Genomic DNA, 19,772 nt, shown 5'->3' on the forward strand with positions numbered 1-19,772 from the left:
GTTCAATAGCTTGCCAAGTGAACAAGAATTGCGGATCGCCAGTCAGCCTCTAAAATCTCATACGGAGTACGTTTACCTAGGTCAATTACTCACAAGCGACCTTGATCAAGAGAAGAAAATTGGCAGAAGTATAAAAATGGGTTGGAGTGCATACGGCAGGCATTACCAAATCCTGACTGGGAGTTTACCACTGCCGTTGAAAAGTTACAATCATGGCATTGTGCCGGTGCTAAAATATGGGGCAGAAACTTGGAAGGTAACAAAGAAGCTCAAGAGCAAACTAAGGACCGCGCAAGGAGCGATGAACGAAAAATGATAGGCCTAACGTTAAGAGACAGGAAGAGAACTGTGTGGATCAGAGAGCAAACGGGGATAGCCGATATTCTAGCTGACATTAAGAGAAAGAAATGGAGCTGGGCAGGCCATCTAATGCGTAGGGCATTACAGGTCCGGTGGTGCATCAGTGTTACATAATGGGTGCCAAGCGAAGGAAAGCGAGGTCTAGGATGGCAGAGCAATCAGGTGAGGAGAAGAAATTAGGAAATTTGTAGGCACCACTTGGAACCAGCCAGCGGATGACTGGGGTAATTTAAAATCGCTGGGAGAGACCTTCATCCTGGAGTGGATCTAAATATAGGCCGATGATGCACCATATTTTGCTGTTGTGAGACTCTGCCTCATTTTGGGGTTTGCTCTCAGCAAAACAACAGCTTTTCACTTGTCTGCATTTCATATGCATTCGCCTGAGCTCTGTTGAAAACTGGATAAAAGCTGGTGCCAACACAGCCAAGGCTATAGTGCTCGCTTTTTGTTATGATAAAAAAAATGAAGCCCCTAAAGCTACAGTGCTTTGATGAGAATCATTTTCAGTCTTTTCGTTGGAGAGACGGCTTGTTCTTTCTTTCTCATGAAAATGGACTGGTCAAGCGTAATATTGCAATCAGTCTATAAAAATACTTTTTTTTTTAAAACGAAAATTCAATTTTTTTATCCGCATCATTCCTTAACAGAAAGCTTAAACAACACTGGAGACAGAGGGCATCCTTGCTTCAGTCTTCAGTGAACTCTACTAGGTGTATGCATTACTGTCCTTACCCGGTGATTAGTACGTGGTCGTATCTATATAAGTGTAGAGAGATATATGTATATATCTCTGTGCAGCTCTCCCCAAATCGTCATCTATGCCCTCGTGCTTACGGATACCAACTTGCAATGCCACATCTACGTGGTAGTAAGCCCTTTCAATATCTAGAAATGTTATTCATAAAAGTATATTCTCAGCTACTGAACTCACTATGCGCTGTATTACTACAAAGATATTTTCCAAGTGTCTGGCTGGTGTGAAACCATTCTCAAAAATCTGATGGGCAAAAAAAAAAAGCAAAAAAAGGGAGGCGCAGTAAAACCCAAGGACGCGTTTGTAGAATGTGCCCCCGAGAGGGCAATTCATCGGACATGCTGCAAAGAACACATCGGTCAAACAGGGTGCTGTGTTATTGAGAGACTTCGTGAACATCACTGTGCCTGTCACAATTACAGGAAGCAGATCACCTTGCTTCCTGTAATTCAGATCACTCCGGATTATTTTCGACCACCTGAGGTTCTTCAACGTCCATCCAATGCACGGTAAACATAGGGTTGTTGCAATTCGCCGCCGTAGAAATGCGGCCGCCGCGGGTGGGGAACGATCTCGCAACATCGTGCTCAGCGGCGAAACGCGATAGGCGGTAAGCCACCGCGGCGGGTCGACATCACATCACATCATGATGACAGTTTAAACTGAATTGTTTTGTTCTCCCTTTTTTTAGAGGCTTAAACAGTTCGGTTACACTGACTTGTGAGGTTGTTACCACCGACCCATGTTCCGCACAGCCAAGAACCGATGTCGCCGTTTGAAGCATTTCGTGCGTGCTGTTCCCGCACCACCAAGACAGGTAGTGTCGCGATGAAGATCACCACTAGCAGACTAGAGACGATGTGGACGAAGTTGTGCGGCTGCTGTTAGTCTTTTTCTTTCGGTTGCGATGCTTTACGTAGTCAACCGAAAATTTCTGCGTTGTTCGTGCTGCCTGCGTTCGTGAACAATACTTGTACCCGTTATCGCATCGCCACACTATTTTTTCCCCCGATAAACGAAGGTCTTACACAGAGAAAGCCTAGAAAGATTACTAAAAGCCTCAGAGCGCCATTAATTAATGTTTCGGTACCGTTTTCCAGGAGGTGTACGTGTTGGGACGTCATGATGCTGAGGGTTGTCACGGGAGAACAGAACATGCTGACGTTTCGGAAATCACTCCAACCGAATTGCTCATCTGCTACGCTGCTTCATTGGGCCGCGCAAAGAAGAGCAGCATAAGCAGACGATCGAGCGAGCCGGAGCGAGTGCCGAAACATCACGATGATCTCTCGCGTGACCGCCTTCTGTGGAATGACGTCACGAAATAAAAAAAAGAAGAAACGAAACCGGAACTAGTTCGTTTGAACGCTATTAGAGAAAATTGTTTAGTGCGCTTGGAAGTTTGCCAGTACTTTTGCTAAAGTTTAGATGTCTGGATCTTTGTTTAAAGCCAGAAACGAAACATCGAGAATGTCTTCCGTACTTCTTTAAATAGATGCCAGCAGTGTGCACGATATTGCCTATGTCGATATTCATACAAAAAAAAAATAAAACGGCGCCCAAGGGTGCGCTGTTGTCACCGATTCCTCCTCTCACCAGGGCGCCATCAAAGTCAGCGCTTGCGTCAGTGCAGTCCTTGTGACCTTACTAAGAAGGTGTGCCGGGTCCCAGTTGGCCGGTCCGGGTGGTGCGCGGGAGACAAAAGCTGCAGAAGCACGAACACAAAAAGGTCAGTCCATTTATTCTTCTAATGATAGTTATGCGTATTGTGGGCGTTCCGGCACCACTTCAGCCAGTTCTATTATATTGTGAAAAGCACGAAGGCATTAGAACAGTACTACGCCGCATGGGCCGCTGTTAGACATGTTTTGCCCTGGTACACCTACTCAGCAATAGCTGTCCGGATGGCATCCCGCCGGTAGTCTAACAAAATCAGAGCTTAAAAATATGGCTTCTCTTTAAATATGGTTGAAAACCTACTGATAGATAACCCACCATAGTCTAGGTGCCAGGCATGCATTACAGGCTCCTACGGACGCCCAACTGGGCGGGAGCTGTTCGCTTCTGGGCAAAGAAAGTAAGTGCAAGATGCACATTTACGTGTGACCAGTGATCCCCTCTTGTGCTAAATCTGCGAGTCGTTACTCGAGCTGTTTTGTATGCGCTTTTTTGTACACTGGTTTTCAGATAATATTAATGTTGCAGCCTGCGGGCGCAAAGTTGTCCACAGTTTGTTCTAGAGCGCTGAATGTGTGCGCTGGGATGCAAAAGAAATCGATAGCTCTTCGTTGCTGGCTGGTGCGTTTCAGTGACAGTGGTTAACTAGCGGAAGGCACAAGAAGGCCCGGGCAACACATCACCTAGAGCCTTCCTATCATTATTTACTTTATTTGTTCAATACTGCAAGAAACCTTTTTCCTTTTGTTGTTGTCAAGGCAGGAGTGGTACAGGTATATGAACAAGTACAGTTAACTTGACTTTTTTGCTCAGAAGCCCAGCGATTGAGCGATCTAGGCGGAAGTGTGGACGTCTATATCCGATATTCGTGTTTATCATGTCTTTTGATGCACAAAAGAATTTACAAATCATTTATACTATGCGAAAACAGCAACGACGTGCATGCAGCCCACAACGCCGGAAGCGCGGGGGAGGCGCTATACACTGATGAATATTTCCAGGGATTTTTAAGAAACAGGAGGGCAGGAGCATGAAAAACGCTACTCTTGAATGGATTTTTCTTGGCAAAAAAATATCTTATGGCGTCAGAAAAAAAAATACCAAGAGTGCATTCCTATTACTATTCATGCCGTATACCTAGCACACAGCCGCTGGTAATCAATCCTCATTACAGTGCGCTAAATGTAGTGTTCGAGTAGCTATTAGCATTTTCTTTTTATTTCAGAACCTAAAAGGGCCCCTAAAGCACTGCGAGTGCGAAGGCGATATAGATGTTCCCCTCTGGCCTTCGCTACCTTTTCACGGGCGCTCTCTTCCTCGCTCGCTGAGTTATACTTCTCTAGAAGACACGTAGACGGTATTTCAGTACCGAACGGTTAGGTTGGCGCTTTTTTTCTTGTTCGAACACACAATCGACTACCCCTTATCAGGACTCCGTGTTTTTTTCCCACTGAACGCGGTTACTGCCGCACGCGCAACGCATAGTTAACACGCTACACTGCAGCTGAAATCAGTTGATTGCGCATGACAGGCAATTGAGGCAACCAGGAAATGTGGGCGTGCGTTCTGCGTGGCAAAGGCACTCACGGATCAGATCTGAAGTCCCCTGTAAATCGACAAATCGACAGCTTTTATCCTGGCGACTTTACCCCCGTCACCGTATTATCTTCACGACGTCTGAAGAAAATACGGATGAAAGTCAGGGGAGGTGCAAGCTATTTTTTAAAGCGAAGCTTTATATGAGTAGGCGAAAGCGTGTATGGCTAGGCGAAATCGCCTGTGTACAGAAAATTATCATCAGCATTGGTTCGAGCGTCTTCCGCAGCTGGCTCGTTGGCTCATGCGCGGCACGGGCTCGTGCCCCTGCTCCCGCGTTCGTCAGCGTCGTCAGCTTCCACAGCTGGCTGCGTTGGCGCTAATAATTCCAACGTAGAATTTCACTTTTCTTCTGTCGTCGTAATGGGGCAGCCGCATGTACGGGGGTATGAACCACGCCGCCGAGCTAACTCGAGACATCGAACGCAAGAGACAACGGCGGACTGCGGGCATACCGCCCATGACGTCGCAGCCTAACGTGTGTGTAACCTCATAATTGAGAAATACTTTAATAAACCCTCGGGATGATCCGCGTGATAAACACCGGGGCCGCACATTTCTGGTTCGCTGGCTAACCATCTTCACGGAGTGGAAGGGCCGACGATTTTTTAATTATCATGGATGGTTCAAGGGCTCTTTAGAAAAGCGGCGGAAATACCGAATGTCCAGTTCGCAAGTTAATCATCTTTCTGCATTTACTGGCATGCTACGAATAAAGATTTTGTATAGCTGTCGCAGGGATACTGCATTCCAGAGGATGTTACTGCAGCGTAAAGTGCGAATCACATTTGTCTAGAGTGGTACAGTTGTCCGCCTGCGGACTATCCCGACATCCACAGCTGCTACCTCGCGGTCGCTGCTAGATTGTGCATCTGTTTGTCCTGTAGCGAATGCACCTAGCATGAGGCACGACCATGCGTGGTCCCATTGCGGCATTTGTCTGCGCTTTTTCTTCTTTTTTTAAATGCGAAGCATTTCTTGCCGGTGGCTCTGTCCGTCGGACCCGCGTCCCACACTCACACAGCGCGTGCGCGTCCCATCCCCCCTCTCTCTCCTCTCCTACGCTCCGACCCTTTCTCTCTCTAGGAATCCTCTACGGAGCGGCGCCCGCGTGCCACATCCCCACATCGCATGCGCGTCCCCTCCTCCCCTCTCTCCCTTCTCATCCCGGGCCCCGCGTGCCACACCTCCACAGCGCATGCGCGTTCCCTCCCCCTCTCTCCCCTCTCCTACGCTCCCCCTTTCCTCTCCTCTAGGAATCCGAAGCGGCGCGCACGACAGGTGATGCGACAGCTGCATACTCAGCTGGGGGCGCCACCGTAGTTCCGCGGTATGAAAATGACGGAGCGCGCGCGCCTCATTCTTTCTCCTGTGCAGCGCCGCGATGAGCGCTCGGGCCGCTGCCGCGAAACCATCTCCCGCTCAAGCTAACCATCTCCCCGCTGCTTCGCATCCACACATGGTTCCCTTTAGCGGGAGATGGAGTAATTTCTTTAAATCAGTACTGTGGCCAAACGGGCCGATTGACCACTCTAGACAAGTGGTTCAGATTGTACTGCCTAAATTTAGAGGCGGGACATAAATTAGGCAACACGACGCATGTGTCGTGTTGCCTGCTTTACTTGGAAGGGGAAACAGCTCGCAAGACGAGGACGAAGAAATATCGACAATACATGCGCTGTCTAATAACGTTGGCTTTATTGCAACAAGGAAATATATATAACCAAGATAGCCCCCGCATGGGTCGAGCTTATTGTCAAAGATAAAAATCGCTGATAAACTGTTTCATGTATAAAGGCGAATCGTCGAATGAAAATTATTTTCCCTTAGGAACGGTCCACGGGGCACTTTCTAAGAATGCTTTCCTTTCTGTGACCGCATTTCGCCCCCAGCGAAATGCGGCCGCCACGGCCGGGATTCGATCCCGCGACCTCGTGCTTAGCAGCGCAACACCATAGCCGCTAGGCCACTGCGGTGGGTAACTTTTAAAAACCTGTATTTGAAAAGGCCATCCGAATTTCAAAAACGTTCAGTTAGCAACGCTGAGAGAATATGCCCCTGCATTAACATGTGAATTTTCGTAACTGCTCTGCTGTGTTATAGCAGTGTCTTAATCATGACGAAAACAATAAATACGCGTGCTACTTTAAGCATTTACCTTCATGACGTTGTTAACTGAAAGTTTTTGAAGTGTGGCAGAATGTGGCAGAACTTTTGAATATTATATATATTTGTCGAAAGAGTATGCTTAGATCGAGGGGGCTGAGGTCGATGACAATTCATATTGGGTACGCTGGTCATTCCAGGCAGCGAATGAAAGCATCCACCGTGGAGGAGATTGCTCGCCTTTTCGCACGAGATTTCATTTGCTTCAAAACGCAACTGGTACTAACACACAGCCTCGCTCGCGCCCACCTCCCAAAAAGAAAAACAAAGAAAAAAACAAGAAAACAAATGTGTTAGAATGCTCCTTCGAGGGAAGTGTAAAGGTCGTAGCGTATAACAAAACTGTGCGATGCATTCGAACAAGGAGTCCTTTAAACATGAAACTAATTATGAATGGAGTGACCGTGTTAAGAGTGATGTGACCTGTGCATGTTAGGTGTGATGTGTGTTACGAGTGATGTGAGCAGTGCGTCACATTGGGGCGCGTTTGTGGAGTAAACCATGCCGGGCGCTTTTCTAAATGTACGTTGGATTCGCTTTCGAAAAGCTTAACGGCGGAAATATGAATTAAATGTCTCGATCCCGATAATCTTGAATGAACACAACGGGTAAACATGAAATAAAAAAAACAAGCGGGAGTCTTCATCTCGTACTTCCTTTCGTCTGCTCTTTGCATTTAATACGAACAGGCGTTGGTTTCTCTTTGCAATCGAAAAACTAGCAAGTGGCCCACATACGTGCTCCAAGCAGACTCGTCAATCAGTGGATGCGTGAGCTTTCAACTCTTGATCGAAAATGTAATTCATCAGAACGATACTGCACCAATCGGATGCCCTCACGGTGGTCGAGTGAGGTGGGTGCACTTTACCAGGTGAGCTGTAGTCCAGGGTGATGCGGACGAATATCGGGAAACTTGGGGATAACGTACCATTACGATACGATCGCATACGTTTTGGTCCACCCCCCTGCTTGATCACGTGCACTCTCCTTTCACCTGATTCACTCCACGCGTGAACCCAGCACATGCCACACGCGAGCATCCTTTGCATTCACACACACAAAAAAAGGGATTTGCAGATTCCGCTATGCGCAACCAACGCTTTGCCTCCGTGAAAGACAAACGAAAAGTATGTGGCCCCTGTGCAACTTTCGGCAGATAGACGTCATTGGCTGCGAACAGCTCTCAGCCTCGCTTAAGATCTTTCGGCTCCCCGCAGGTTTACGACAGCCTGCTGCGCCGTGGCTCTGTGCTCCAAGCCGCAACAGTAGTGCTGTATGGCTGTAGTTTCCTACAAAAGAATGAGTAGACAGAACCCTGGCTCTAGTGTTTGCACTACGGCTGCAATTGTGGCGGTGCAGAGAGCGTGGTTATCGTGTACTGAAATGGGGCAGCGTGTCGTTCCCACAGCAATACAGTGGGAGAACCGCGGTCACTTGTGAGATGACGCCATCAGTAGGGCGCTGCAAGTGACCGGTGTGCTTGGTGCGTGAAATTTAAATCTATATTGACAAACTATCGGCATAAAATATTAAAAACGCTAGCAAAACATCACAGTGCATATATTTCTCCAGAAAAATAACGGAAATACCTTAAGGTCTATTATTGCAATAAATCAAGCTCTTTCTACACCGACCTTGCTTTCACGTTTCCACTGCCAGATTGTTTGATGAACGTTACGATTCCAGAAAGCAAAGAAACACCGGCCTGTTCGATCCGTTCGCATGCAGCGAATATTTCTTTTTTATCAAAGTATTCTGATATTATAAAACGATACACACGAGTAGGATACAATCAGTAAGGAACACCTGTCCTTCGTCAGGTGGGTTGCACGAGCGTCCTTCCACCCACGTCCGCGCGAAAAGTGGTCGCAGGTTTCGCTAGAAAAAAGCATGAACAAATGACGAATGCTGCCAGCCACAATCGCTTAAACATTTCGCTCCACAAAATGGCGCCGGTGGGCTAGAGTACAGCCAGAGTCCCACATGTGCCCGGTCTCGGGAAGCCCCAGAGTCGTTCTACTTGTTCGCGGAACCACGATGCGCAAATAAAATGATAGCAGACCTGTGCGACACTGCAGACTCTCATCCGAATTTCCAACGAAGCTGTTTCTTTCGAGCAGTTGCGAAAATGTTAATGCCCGTCATTATACCACGTACGTGAAAACCATTCCCCGCATATCATTGTTCTATTTGAAACCTTAATTGCCCCGCATATAACGATTTGGAGCACTTAACATTTTACGCAATACCCTATGACGTTCCCCTTATTTTCCCTAAATGATGCCTTGTTGAGTTAATCGAGGTCACCGGAGAAACCAACTATGAAATAGGAAAACAGGTAACATAACGGCACGGAAATAGGGGGAAAAAACGACATTTCAATAATTTGCAACTTTTCCGATTAAACCAGGAACGTGACAATTTGTCACTGATCACACGTACGATATTACGATATCAACCCCTTTACACGACACATCCATTTGGGGTAGCCAACAGTTATCTTGGGACGTTGGAAAATACAGAAGATAGCGGCCGTATGACACTAACACTTCATCATTAGAAAATTTGTTGCAAAGGCTGTATTTGTTCCAAACGCACGCAAACACCCCGTGACAAGCGCGTGGAAGTTTGAAACCGAACGTCATGGCCAATCGCGGCAGCTACTGGTACGGCACGCTTTGCCTGGCAAAGTTGTGCGGCTGTGTGCAGGATTTGCCGCGGCATGCTATCAGTCAATTTTCACCCCACATTTATTTATGTGGCGTTGCCCTCTGACGCGCAGTTGGACGCGTTCAGTCTCGATATTGTCTCGATGGAGCGTTCGAATTTGATAAATATCTGGAATACCTTGGTTCTCCAAAAAAAAAAGAAAATTAGCTATGCAGAAAGGGGTCAAGCAAGTATACACAACCTCTCCCATGCGCTTCACTGAATGCTTAGAAGTATTCATACTTCTAGACTGGGAAGGCTTAGGAGTGAGGATCAACGGCGAATATCTCAACGTTTGGCTTCCAGATGGTATACTACTGTTCAAGAACACTGGGTACGAACTGAAACCAATGATTGAGGACATTAACAGAGGAAGTGTAAGAGTAGGATTGAGTATTAATATGCGGAAGACATTGGCAATGCTCAATAGCCTGGTAAGGAAACAAGAATTCGTGATCACCAGTCAGCCTCTAGAGCTTGTGCAGGATCGGCCGTGGTTGCTTAGTGGCTTTGGTGTTGCTCTGCTGAGCCCGAGCTCGCGCCATCAAATCCCGGCCACGGCGGTCGCATTTCGACTGGGGTGAAATGCAATAACACCCGTGTAATTAGATTTAAAAAAAATCCAAGTCTGGGGTTTTACGTGCCAAAAACCACGATTTGCTTCAGGCACGCCATAGTGAGCGACTCCGGGTATTGACCGGTGGCTGGGGTTCCGGCGAAAAGCGGTTCAGAACAAATTGTTACCGACATCAGCAAGAGTGGTCATGGGAGCGGCGATTGAAGTGCGACTATGGGAGGAGGGAACAGACATTGGGAAAGAGAAAAAGCGTATCTCAATTAAAACGAGACAGTTTGATTAACTTACCGCAAATAAAACTCCAAATCGATTTTATATACGCGTGGCGAAAAAAAAAGGCAATTCTATTTTACTTTATAATTATCAATAAATACCCTTTTTCAGCGACCACAATAAGGAGGGGCGTTGACGCCCCTATCACTTCCAATGCAATGCAGCTTTTGAAGTATGCAGAAAGGCGCGCTCGTATAGTTTACCTATTACTACACGCACCTCTCACACGTGGTGTTCTTTTGCTTGTCGCGTGCGTCTGAATTTGGTGGCGTGGGTAGTTTAATCGTTTAACCTGTTCAGTCAAAAGTAGGGAGTAACGACTGTCGGATAATTATTTACTTTAGCTGTTCTCGTGGGGCTGCGCTGGCCGACGGGCTTGGCGTCCGACGATGCGACCAGCCCTCTACACCCAACGCTTTCGTCGGCCTCCAAAGGAAGTATGTTCTGTGCCAGGGTGGGATTTCGGCACCCGTACGGCTGACCTTTTGCTGCATCGCTTTCCGCGCTGAAAGCTCGAAATGCCCGTCAAGTCGGATGGCTGGCCACGAAAACAAATTTCACGCCTTTGAGAACAAAATGACGTCATTTATGTTAACGGATATGGAGTAATATTATTTATTCTTCCACTGCAAGGGTTCCCTCGTCACACAGATGACGCTAAGTCCCATGAACCGCTAAAGTCCTTGAAAAGTAAACTAAAGTAGCGCCATTCGTGTCAGTGTGGAGGCAACTCCCCTCTCGTGCGTTTTGTAGATTGTAAATCAGGTCAGTTAAGTTGCTTTATGAACCGCCCATGAACCGCCATGTTTTGAACGTATGGGCTTCTATGGAAGCTTCCAAACCAGATATATTTACCTTGTATTCTGTACACGCTGATACGTATAGTACATTCGAGCAAAAAAAATATACTCTAGTCACGCTATACTCTAGTCATGCTACATTGTGACAGGCCGACGTGGCGTCCTGGAGTCCGCAGAACGAGATTTCCGGGAGAGACAGGCAAAAAGTACTGCACTGGAAAATATTGCAAAATAATGCAACTGAAATATAAGGTAGCAATGTTCTATGGGGGTGAAATGCGAAAACTCTCATGCACATAGGTTTAAGTGCACCTTAGCCAATCCAAGGTGGTTGAAATTAATCCGCAGGGCCCCACTACGGCCTGCCTTATGGTCAGATCGTGGTTTTGGCACAATCTGAACATCACTTACAGGGGCCGATCGTGCTAAACGTTAGAAGGTAAAATATATGAAATGAAGACACACAGGATGACGATTCAATTAACCCGATGGGACGAAGCAATTTTTTCGTCACCTTCTGTATTGCACTTTCCGTTTTCAACATCTTTCAATAAACGACCCAAACAAATACCCTTTTAACCTTAGCGTATTCAAAATTCGTTCTCCACGTTAGCCTATTCAAAATCCGGCTCGTTTTGGTCATGGCAGCAACCGCTTTCCTTAGAAGCGTTTCTACGGATTACTGCCGCTTGTTCTGTACCTTCTCCTCCACCATTCAGAGTGGGAGAGCCAGCTACGCACACATACAAACTCTGCTAATGAAAGCAGATGCTTCCCTGACGAAGACATGTGACCCTCTTGTGGAAACGTTGGCTACAGCGACACTCCTTGTTTAACCTCTGTCGAACGTTTCAAACCTGCATCTTGTTAACTTCTGTCTTGTTTGGTCATTTCTAACAAGTCACTGATAATATTGTGGAGGCGAATTGTTCCGTGTCTCATAGTCTGATTGGACTTCTTTTTTTCACTCCATTCAGCTCACACAATGACGGTTCCAGAAAAGCGGCCTCGCCAAAAGAAAGAAGTGGTAAGTACGCGAATGAAATCACGATTTCCTGCAATTTATTGCTGGCGAAAAGAAGCGAGAGATGTTGCATTGTTATCAAATCTAAACCCGGGATAGTTGCACGCGATTCACCTTATAGAACAGCGTATAGCTAGACAAGTGGTCCCACCGAAGGAGATTTCTAAGCGACGCTGGCAAACACCAAAAAAATGAGTTGCAGAAACCACGGCCTTCGAGATCATGTCGGAGTCCGTACTTTACCGCAGCGAAGGGATTGGCTGCGCTCTCGCGTAAAGGGTCGTTTAGTCACAGTTAATGTGCTTCATCAACATTCAGGCTAGTATAATTAAATTTTCGTCTAGATTTGAACTATTAGCATTTTAGGCCTATCATTATTTACTACTGCCCGATCGCGGTAACCCAGTGGTTACGGTGTTGCGCTGCTGAGTTCGAGGTAGCGGTTTCAATCCCCGCCACCGTAGTTTTCAGGGGGGTGAAATGCAAAAACGCCCGTGCATTGCGTGCACGTTAAAAGAACCCCAGGATGACAAAATGAATCCCGAGTCACCCGCTGAGGCGTGCTTCATAATAATATCGTGGTTTTATCTCGTAAAAGATCTGAATCCTATTTGGGTATTTAGCACTCCCATTAATTTAGGCAGACATCACTGCGTCCATGAAGCAGTGCCCGTAGGCCTCTGTGCTAGAGACCATAATGGACTAATAAATGGAGCCGTGTTACACTTACGCAATAAGGAAGCGACCGCTCTTTCCTTGAGATGATGCTTGGTAAGCGATAAGAGACGCAGAAACGAAAAGCGGGTGGCTACGTCATTGAGTTACTACAGAATTGACGTCATAAAATATTACAGCGTCGGTACTTCGCTATTGTTGCTTGATTATTGATGATGAATCTCAATTGAATTCTAAGATTATCAGAGGTGACCTCTCCAGCTTTGAGAACATATACTCCGCCAAAACGGACCAAATACAGAAAAAAGTGCTTTGAGATTTCAACGTCACATGACGTACTGAAGGGATTCCTACCCCGATACAGATCAGTAAACCCGGCAGCTTCACTTTCAATTCCTTCAGGAATATATGAACCCTATCCTGCCTAGTTAAGAATATATCTTGAAAACAATACTTAGAAATCTTGTATATTGTGTTACTCTCTTTACCAGCTTCGTCACTGTACAATATTTGTGTCGCCCATAAAAACTGTTTAGGAAGGCTTGCGTGAGTGCAGACAAATATACAAGAGCGTCTTGCGTAAAACGAGAACTTGATAAGTGGGCATTCGAGGAAGGTGGTCTTCAGAAAAGACTCAATGATTATGGGCACGCCGCAACCACCACTTTTGTCGCATAACTATATTGAAAGGTCCCAATGGGTGTGTCATAGAAGGTAACATCCATAGGCGTATCTATAGATACCAGATGCAAATTGCATTTTGAAATGAGGCACTGTCGGCTGTACACTGGCAAGTCCAACAAAATAACAGCTGAAGCCAAGTTTCATTGAATACGCAAAATCAGTGTTGCTTTTTATAATTTACCGGTATGTAATGATCGTTGCCATTTTAGCGATTTTGTCGCTAGATTTAGCGACTGTCATGTCTGATTAGCGACAAATCCTTCTATTTAGCGACCGGCGACTTTTTCTAGCGACTTGAATAAACTGGCAATATTTTAGCGACATTGAAGTTGGGAGAGTTGCTTTAAAAATGGTCTTCTATAACGCAGTTCATTATTCAAAACCTACATGTTTGCAGTCGATACTCCCTATACGATGCATAGGCTCCGTGGATATGATGAAGCAACAGTTTCCTTCGCATTGGTAGTCCTCACATCGTGATTCGAAGCTGTGATCATCCAACAGTAGTGTTCAAACAAAAATGTTCTTTTGTTTTAGTCTTTGCAAAACCATTTTGAATGGGTCTCCACGCTTCGAGCTCGGCGGTATCCTTAAATGGATTCGATTGGTGGACGTTTGCAAGCGCAACCGTCAATTTACCAAGACCAATTGGAATAAACTTTATGTTCAGATTTATAAGACAGCTGGTGAATAAGACAGATCGAATGTATAGAAAGGATTAGATATTGCAGTGGCTGAGCTCGTTCACGCGAATCTGAACATACTGCTTGCGTTTCTCACGGCTTTCAGACCAGTCAATAATCCACGGCGGCTTACAGGTAGAGGAAGGGTGGAAGCGTAGTATTTTACCAATATAAAACTAGGGGTGTTAACATCGCCGTGTTAACATGCGGCGAAGCGCGTTCCGCAGAGTTTAGTTATATCACGAACGCCGAGAACCCATAACACTAAGGAATAATGTAGACTAAGTGCCTTTTGTTGCTTGGAAAGCTAGGTTATTTGTGTTTAGAACCGTGCTGCATTTGCAACATCACAAACGGAAGGTAAACGCACAATTCAAGCTGGAATGATCTGTCATGTAAATATCTTGGTGAGGTACGAGCCCTCTACATCCTGCTGGTAGATTCAGTGTCTATGCGTTACCTGCACGGACATTGGACAAACAAGAAACGTCTTGGAAAATGATTAAGGTTAAAATTTAGTTATGATTTAGGAAAAAGTTTGGACCACACCGCATAAAAAGCCTCGTTTCTGATAGTACAGTTTTAACGCAGCGCCCGGGCACAGTTTTACGTTAGAAATGATACGAATATGCGCATCACAAAGAAGTCTCATTTTTAAGAGTTCTTTGGGATGCACCTATTCGTACCATTTCTAAGTCTATTTTTATACTTTCTGATAAAGAAACGCGGGAGATTACTTCTCGCCGGAAATGACGCACACCAAGAGCCGCTTGCGAATCTGCGCTTGCCCGAGTGCCTTAGAGCGCTTGCGCCTAGGCGTTCAGGCGTGGTAGCGATATGAGCTCGCGTGTGCAGTTCTGGTACATACGTCCTATCCGGCTATCAGCAGGTATCTGCATAGTCTCCTAAGGCTCTGTGCAAAGGTTCATTAATATAATCAAACGATTACCGACTCCTGCGGTTATGGCAGCGTTACTTCGATTTTAAGTAATGCTCACTTATAACGAACCTGCCAAAGTGAAAACTTTTTTTCATTCAGCCTTCGATGCCAAGAATCGGTCGTAGCGTGGATGCAAATGTTTATTCATCACTATGGCAAATAGATTTCGAACGTGTGCAGTGTTGACAAAAGCACGAGAGGAATATCCTTCGGCCTAGACGACTAACCCTCACGCGCCCATTCACTCGTCTTTCTGGATCACTCGCTAGTCTTGAGACCTGCTCGCCGTCCTTCCTCTCTTCGCACAGCGGCGCCATGTGTCGCTCATGCGACAAGTGGCGAGGCAGGTGATGAACAACCGGGACCCGCACGACGCCCGGCCGGTGCCTAGTCCGCCCTGGTGGTCGACGGTGTTCTCCAGCCGCTACAAGACTGAAATGTGCCACCACCTGGAAGAGCAGGGCTTCTGCAACTTTGGCGCCGGCTGCGTCTACGCGCACAGCGCCGCCGAGCTGCGGCCCCTGCAGCGGCACCCCAAGCACCGGTCACAACTCTGCAAGGACTTCCACGAAGAGGTTGGTTCACGTGGTTCATAATGCGTTGGTTTCGCTGTACATATTTTTAACAGCGGAGCTGTTTAAGCCGGCCGTAATGTGTGCCGCCTGCCGCTGCGTTGCCTAGCAACCACCTCGTAGAGGGGCGTGTGCTTCGCCACCTCTCCGTGCCGTGCTTATGTTGCATTGACATGGGACGTTAAAGAGAGTGAAGGAGAGCATGCGCGCGTCGCGCGCTATGCTCGGGAGAAAGAGAAAATGAGAGCGTGAGAGAAACAAATTGTAGCAGCACCAACGAGGCAACGCGCAGAGGTGCTACCGACGCCATCCGCGCTTCTCCGTTTCCCCGCATTAGCGCCGAACGCTCGCGGTGTCCGTGACTGCAGCAGGCGCCTCTGGCGGCGTCTCGGCCTAGCTCCCACCAGTTGCGCACTACTGCGCGTGCGCCGTGACGTCATCGCGGCGTGTCGTCTGCAGCGTGCCGCCCGTACAGTGTGCATAGATTTCGCCCCCACTTCCCCTACGTGTTCTCGGACTGCAAGTGCTTCGCGAGGCGTTCCCCGATGCCACGGACCACGAAGAAATGCTTATACACTTCGTATAACTTAGCATCACTTCGTATAGCCAGGACCAGCTAGGAACCGATCAGCTCCGCTGTGTCTTTAGCCTTGCGCCAGTAGTGCAAGCTACCCCAAATTTTTTGTACCTCTTTTCAAAGCGAAGTTTTCTTCGTGAACTTTACCGGACTTTGCAGACTGTGGCCGTTGTTGCCACCTTGCCAAATGTCCAACAGGAGAGCTTGCATGCAACGAATCGGCTTATACCGTGTGTCGCAGATAACGTTAGGACAAGTTGTTCAACGAAAAAAGAAAAAAAAACACAATGCAAGATAAAATTAGAAAAATAACGGTGTTCAGTAGACAGTTTTGGAGAGCATGTCTGACGGCCCACTCCGCTCAGCTTTCATGCAGTGAGGTACTGCAGGGAACTCCGTAGATTTCACATATTTTATAAGCGAGTCTTGCCGAGACTCAGGCGACGCGCTACCAATCTCATTGCAAAACGACGAAGAAGCCAAGTGGACGCACCTCACGCTCCGCTTACTCGGTATTACAGCGGAGCGATGAAAGCGTTCTACGTTCCGCTGGCAACATGAGCGCTGTTCGCGGGCGCACTGTAGTTCCCGCTAAGCGGTTGCGTGCCAATTGCTAGCACAGACTGGTCTGAGCGGAGGGAACCGTGAACGCTTAGCTAAACTCTGTAACACCATAGGTCGGGCTATGAAACACCGTAGGTTTTAAGATTGTATCTAGCGCCATGTTTTTATTGCGATAGCAATTATATGGACACTCCAAAACAGATTTCTGCCGTCGCCGTCGTCGTCGCCGTTGCCGTCGCCGTGAGGTTCCGTATGACGTCAATGGAGATGAAATCGTCGCCGCGCGCCGCCGAACGCTGTATGTGCGAGTGAAAGGGCGCGAGGGGCGCGCGCTTTCACGGGGAGTGAATCCATGGCGGAGAAAAAACGCGCGTTCTGCGCCGTGCTCCTTGAATTGGCGCTGAGCCGTGCTCCCTCAAGGGCTGCAGAAGATAGCGCCAACCTTTCCCTTTCCCTCAAGAACCACTTATCACCATCCCTTAAGGGCTGCAGAAGTAGGCGTTTCTTTCCTCCTTTACGATCACCATATATGTAGAGCAAACGCGCCTTCTTCCGACGCGCGAAAGGCCGTGGTGTGGGGTGGGGTGGGGTGGGGAGGGGGGGGGGAAGGGAGGCGACGTTTAGCTGCGGCAACAAGTGCCTATTATTGCGATGGCAATTATATGGACACTCAAAAGCAGATTTCTGCCGTCGGCGTCGCCGTCGCCGTCGCCGTCGCCGTCGCCGTGAGGTTCCGTATGACGTCAATGGAGATGAAATCGTCGCCGCGCGCCGAACGCTGTATGTGCGAGTGAAAGGGCGCGAGGGGCGCGCGCTTTCACGGGGAGTGAACGCACGGTGGAGAACAAACGCGCGTTCTGCGCCGTGCTCGCTTAAGGGCTGCAGAAGTAAGCGTCTCTTTCCTCCTTTACAATCACCATATATGTAGAGCAAACGCGCCTTCTTCCGACGCGCGAGAGGCCGTGGGGGAGGGGGAGGGAAGGGAGGCGACGTTTAGCTGCGGCACCAAGTGCCTATTTATATCAGAGGCTCCGGCAACAGTCACCAACGCCGCACGCATTTTGAGCGAACGCGGGCAAAACGCCGATGGCGTCGACAACAGTTCTGCGTGTTGCCGGTGCTGCTGCATGTCCAAGTTTATACAGCTGATAAAGCTAATATCATAATAGCTCTCTACAAATTTGCTATCGCAATTGATGCTTCGCCTTTCAGGGGAAACTGCGACCACTTTTTTATATCAAAGGCTCCGGCAACAGTCACCAACGCCGCACGCATTTTGTGCGAACGCGGGCAAAACGCCGATGGCGTCGACAAGTTCTGCGTGTGGCCGGTGCCGCTGCATGTCCAAGTTTATACAGCTGATAAAACTACTATCCTTACTCCGTATAGCTCTACAAATTTGCTATCGCAATTGATGCTTCGCCTTTCAGGTGAAACTGCGACAACTTTTTCTAATCTTTTCCGTTTCTTCGTTGAATAGCTCGGCTATTCCGTATGTGTAGCTTACCATATGTGTAGCCATCCGTCCTACCCGTTCAGACGTGCCAGTGACTGGCTCAGTTCTTTACGGAATTACGCAGTGGAACACCAAATGGCACCTACATGTTATCACTGCAGCAAATGTAGGCCGTCGAGTGCATAATTCCTCTATTGTTTGGCGCGTCTGGTTTAGCTCAGCTGCTCCGTCGGTTTGTCGCTTAGTAAAGTGGGTCAATCCCGGAGACATTGTAATCCGCGGTCGCGTAGGTCACGTGTGTCGCGTCTCCGTGTTCTCCCGTCCTGCTGAGTAGATAAGTAATCGCTATGCTGCAAAACACGATGCAGAAAATTAAAAACAAGTGCGTTTGCGTGACATGAAATGGTACAACTTCTGCGATGAGAGACGGTGAAGTTAATTTTTGGGTGGACTTTTGCATAAAATAAAATTGTGTGTGTGTGTGTGTGTGTGTGTGTGTGTGTGTGTGTGTGTGTGTGTGTGTGGTGTGTGTCTGCCTAGTATATAACTGAAACGTTTGAGAGTCTTGCTTAACGCTGATTTCAACAAGCGCGTTGTTTCTATGAATTTTATCATATGCACAGTCCAGTTAAAACAGTTATTGCCCCTGTGCTTTCCTTGGCTTCGTTATCTGTTGGATTCGTGTGGGTTTAGGTTTGTAGCTGACAGAAAGTTGACCTTCTTGTTCGCCTTATTCTCACTTCTTTCATAGCGAGGGTATCAACAGCGTTAATGCTATGACGTAACACACGAAGGTTATATTCCTAGTTGACTGCTAAAGTTTACAGGCTACGTAACGTTTGTGGTAGAAAGGACCTTCAACATCAGCCGCCATTGCCATAACTGGAACTTAACACTCCCAAGGTTAGATCTGGCGCGTCCACTAACTAACCCATGCAGGAGAGCGGTAGGACCATGGTCAGCACGATGGCTGTATGGCGATGGCGATGCAGTATATAAGGGTTCAGCTCTTACGTGCGGAAGTTGCACTTTCGTCAACTTTAGCATTTTCATTTTCTATGCTACTCCTCATTTCTATGAAAAACGTGCAATTTATTTCATAATTTTGTGGACTTTATTGTCTGTTTGACTGATCTGGCTGTAACAAAAAGCAAAAAAAAAAAAAACCTTTCTGTTTCTCTTATTCTTCTCGTTCAGATTAACAGATCGTTTTGTGACAGGTGGCTCAGCACTCGCCATTAGGCCTGCTTGGGGAGGCAGAAATGATTTGCTTAATTAACCTTAATGCTCAGTTAGCGTTTCACCAAAATACACCAGTTATGGAAATTATGCCGTATTCGGCAACAGTATTTGATGCGAAGGCAACCATTCCTTGTAGAGCTTATTTCGGCGGTGAAAAGAACGCATTGGAAGGATGGTAAAAACTTGCTGCCGACGAGACTCGGAGGCTGTTCTGCTTCCGAGTCTAAGGTGGTGGGTTTGATACCCGAATGCGGCAGCCGGACTACGACGGGGCGCGATGCAAAAGCTCTGGTGCACAGAGATGTAGATGTCCATATAGAGGTACACGTCGGCCCGCTGTTAGCATGAATACCCGAGTGCGATTGCCGATGTTTTATTGGCACGTCCTTTGAAACGGGGTGGTGAGAAAGTCGCCTAGCCTGCTTGAGTTTATCAGGTAT

General features: G+C 47.4%; 1 protein-coding gene across 1 annotated transcript in view; it reads left to right on the forward strand.

Annotated features, from left to right (window-relative positions):
• Positions 1 to 2,685: 2,685 nt before the first annotated feature.
• LOC119459126 (mRNA decay activator protein ZFP36L2) overlaps positions 2,686 to 19,772 on the forward strand; it is a 29,376-nt gene continuing 12,289 nt past the window's right edge. The window contains exons 1-3 of the mRNA XM_037720956.2: positions 2,686 to 2,846; positions 11,893 to 11,942; positions 15,230 to 15,496. Of these exons, the coding sequence (XP_037576884.1) occupies positions 11,901 to 11,942; positions 15,230 to 15,496 (309 nt within the window). The 5' untranslated portion in view covers positions 2,686 to 2,846; positions 11,893 to 11,900. The remainder of the gene's footprint in view (positions 2,847 to 11,892; positions 11,943 to 15,229; positions 15,497 to 19,772) is intronic.

The sequence above is a fragment of the Dermacentor silvarum genome, chromosome 7 (assembly GCF_013339745.2).
Source record: "Dermacentor silvarum isolate Dsil-2018 chromosome 7, BIME_Dsil_1.4, whole genome shotgun sequence".
NCBI lineage: Eukaryota > Metazoa > Arthropoda > Arachnida > Ixodida > Ixodidae > Dermacentor > Dermacentor silvarum.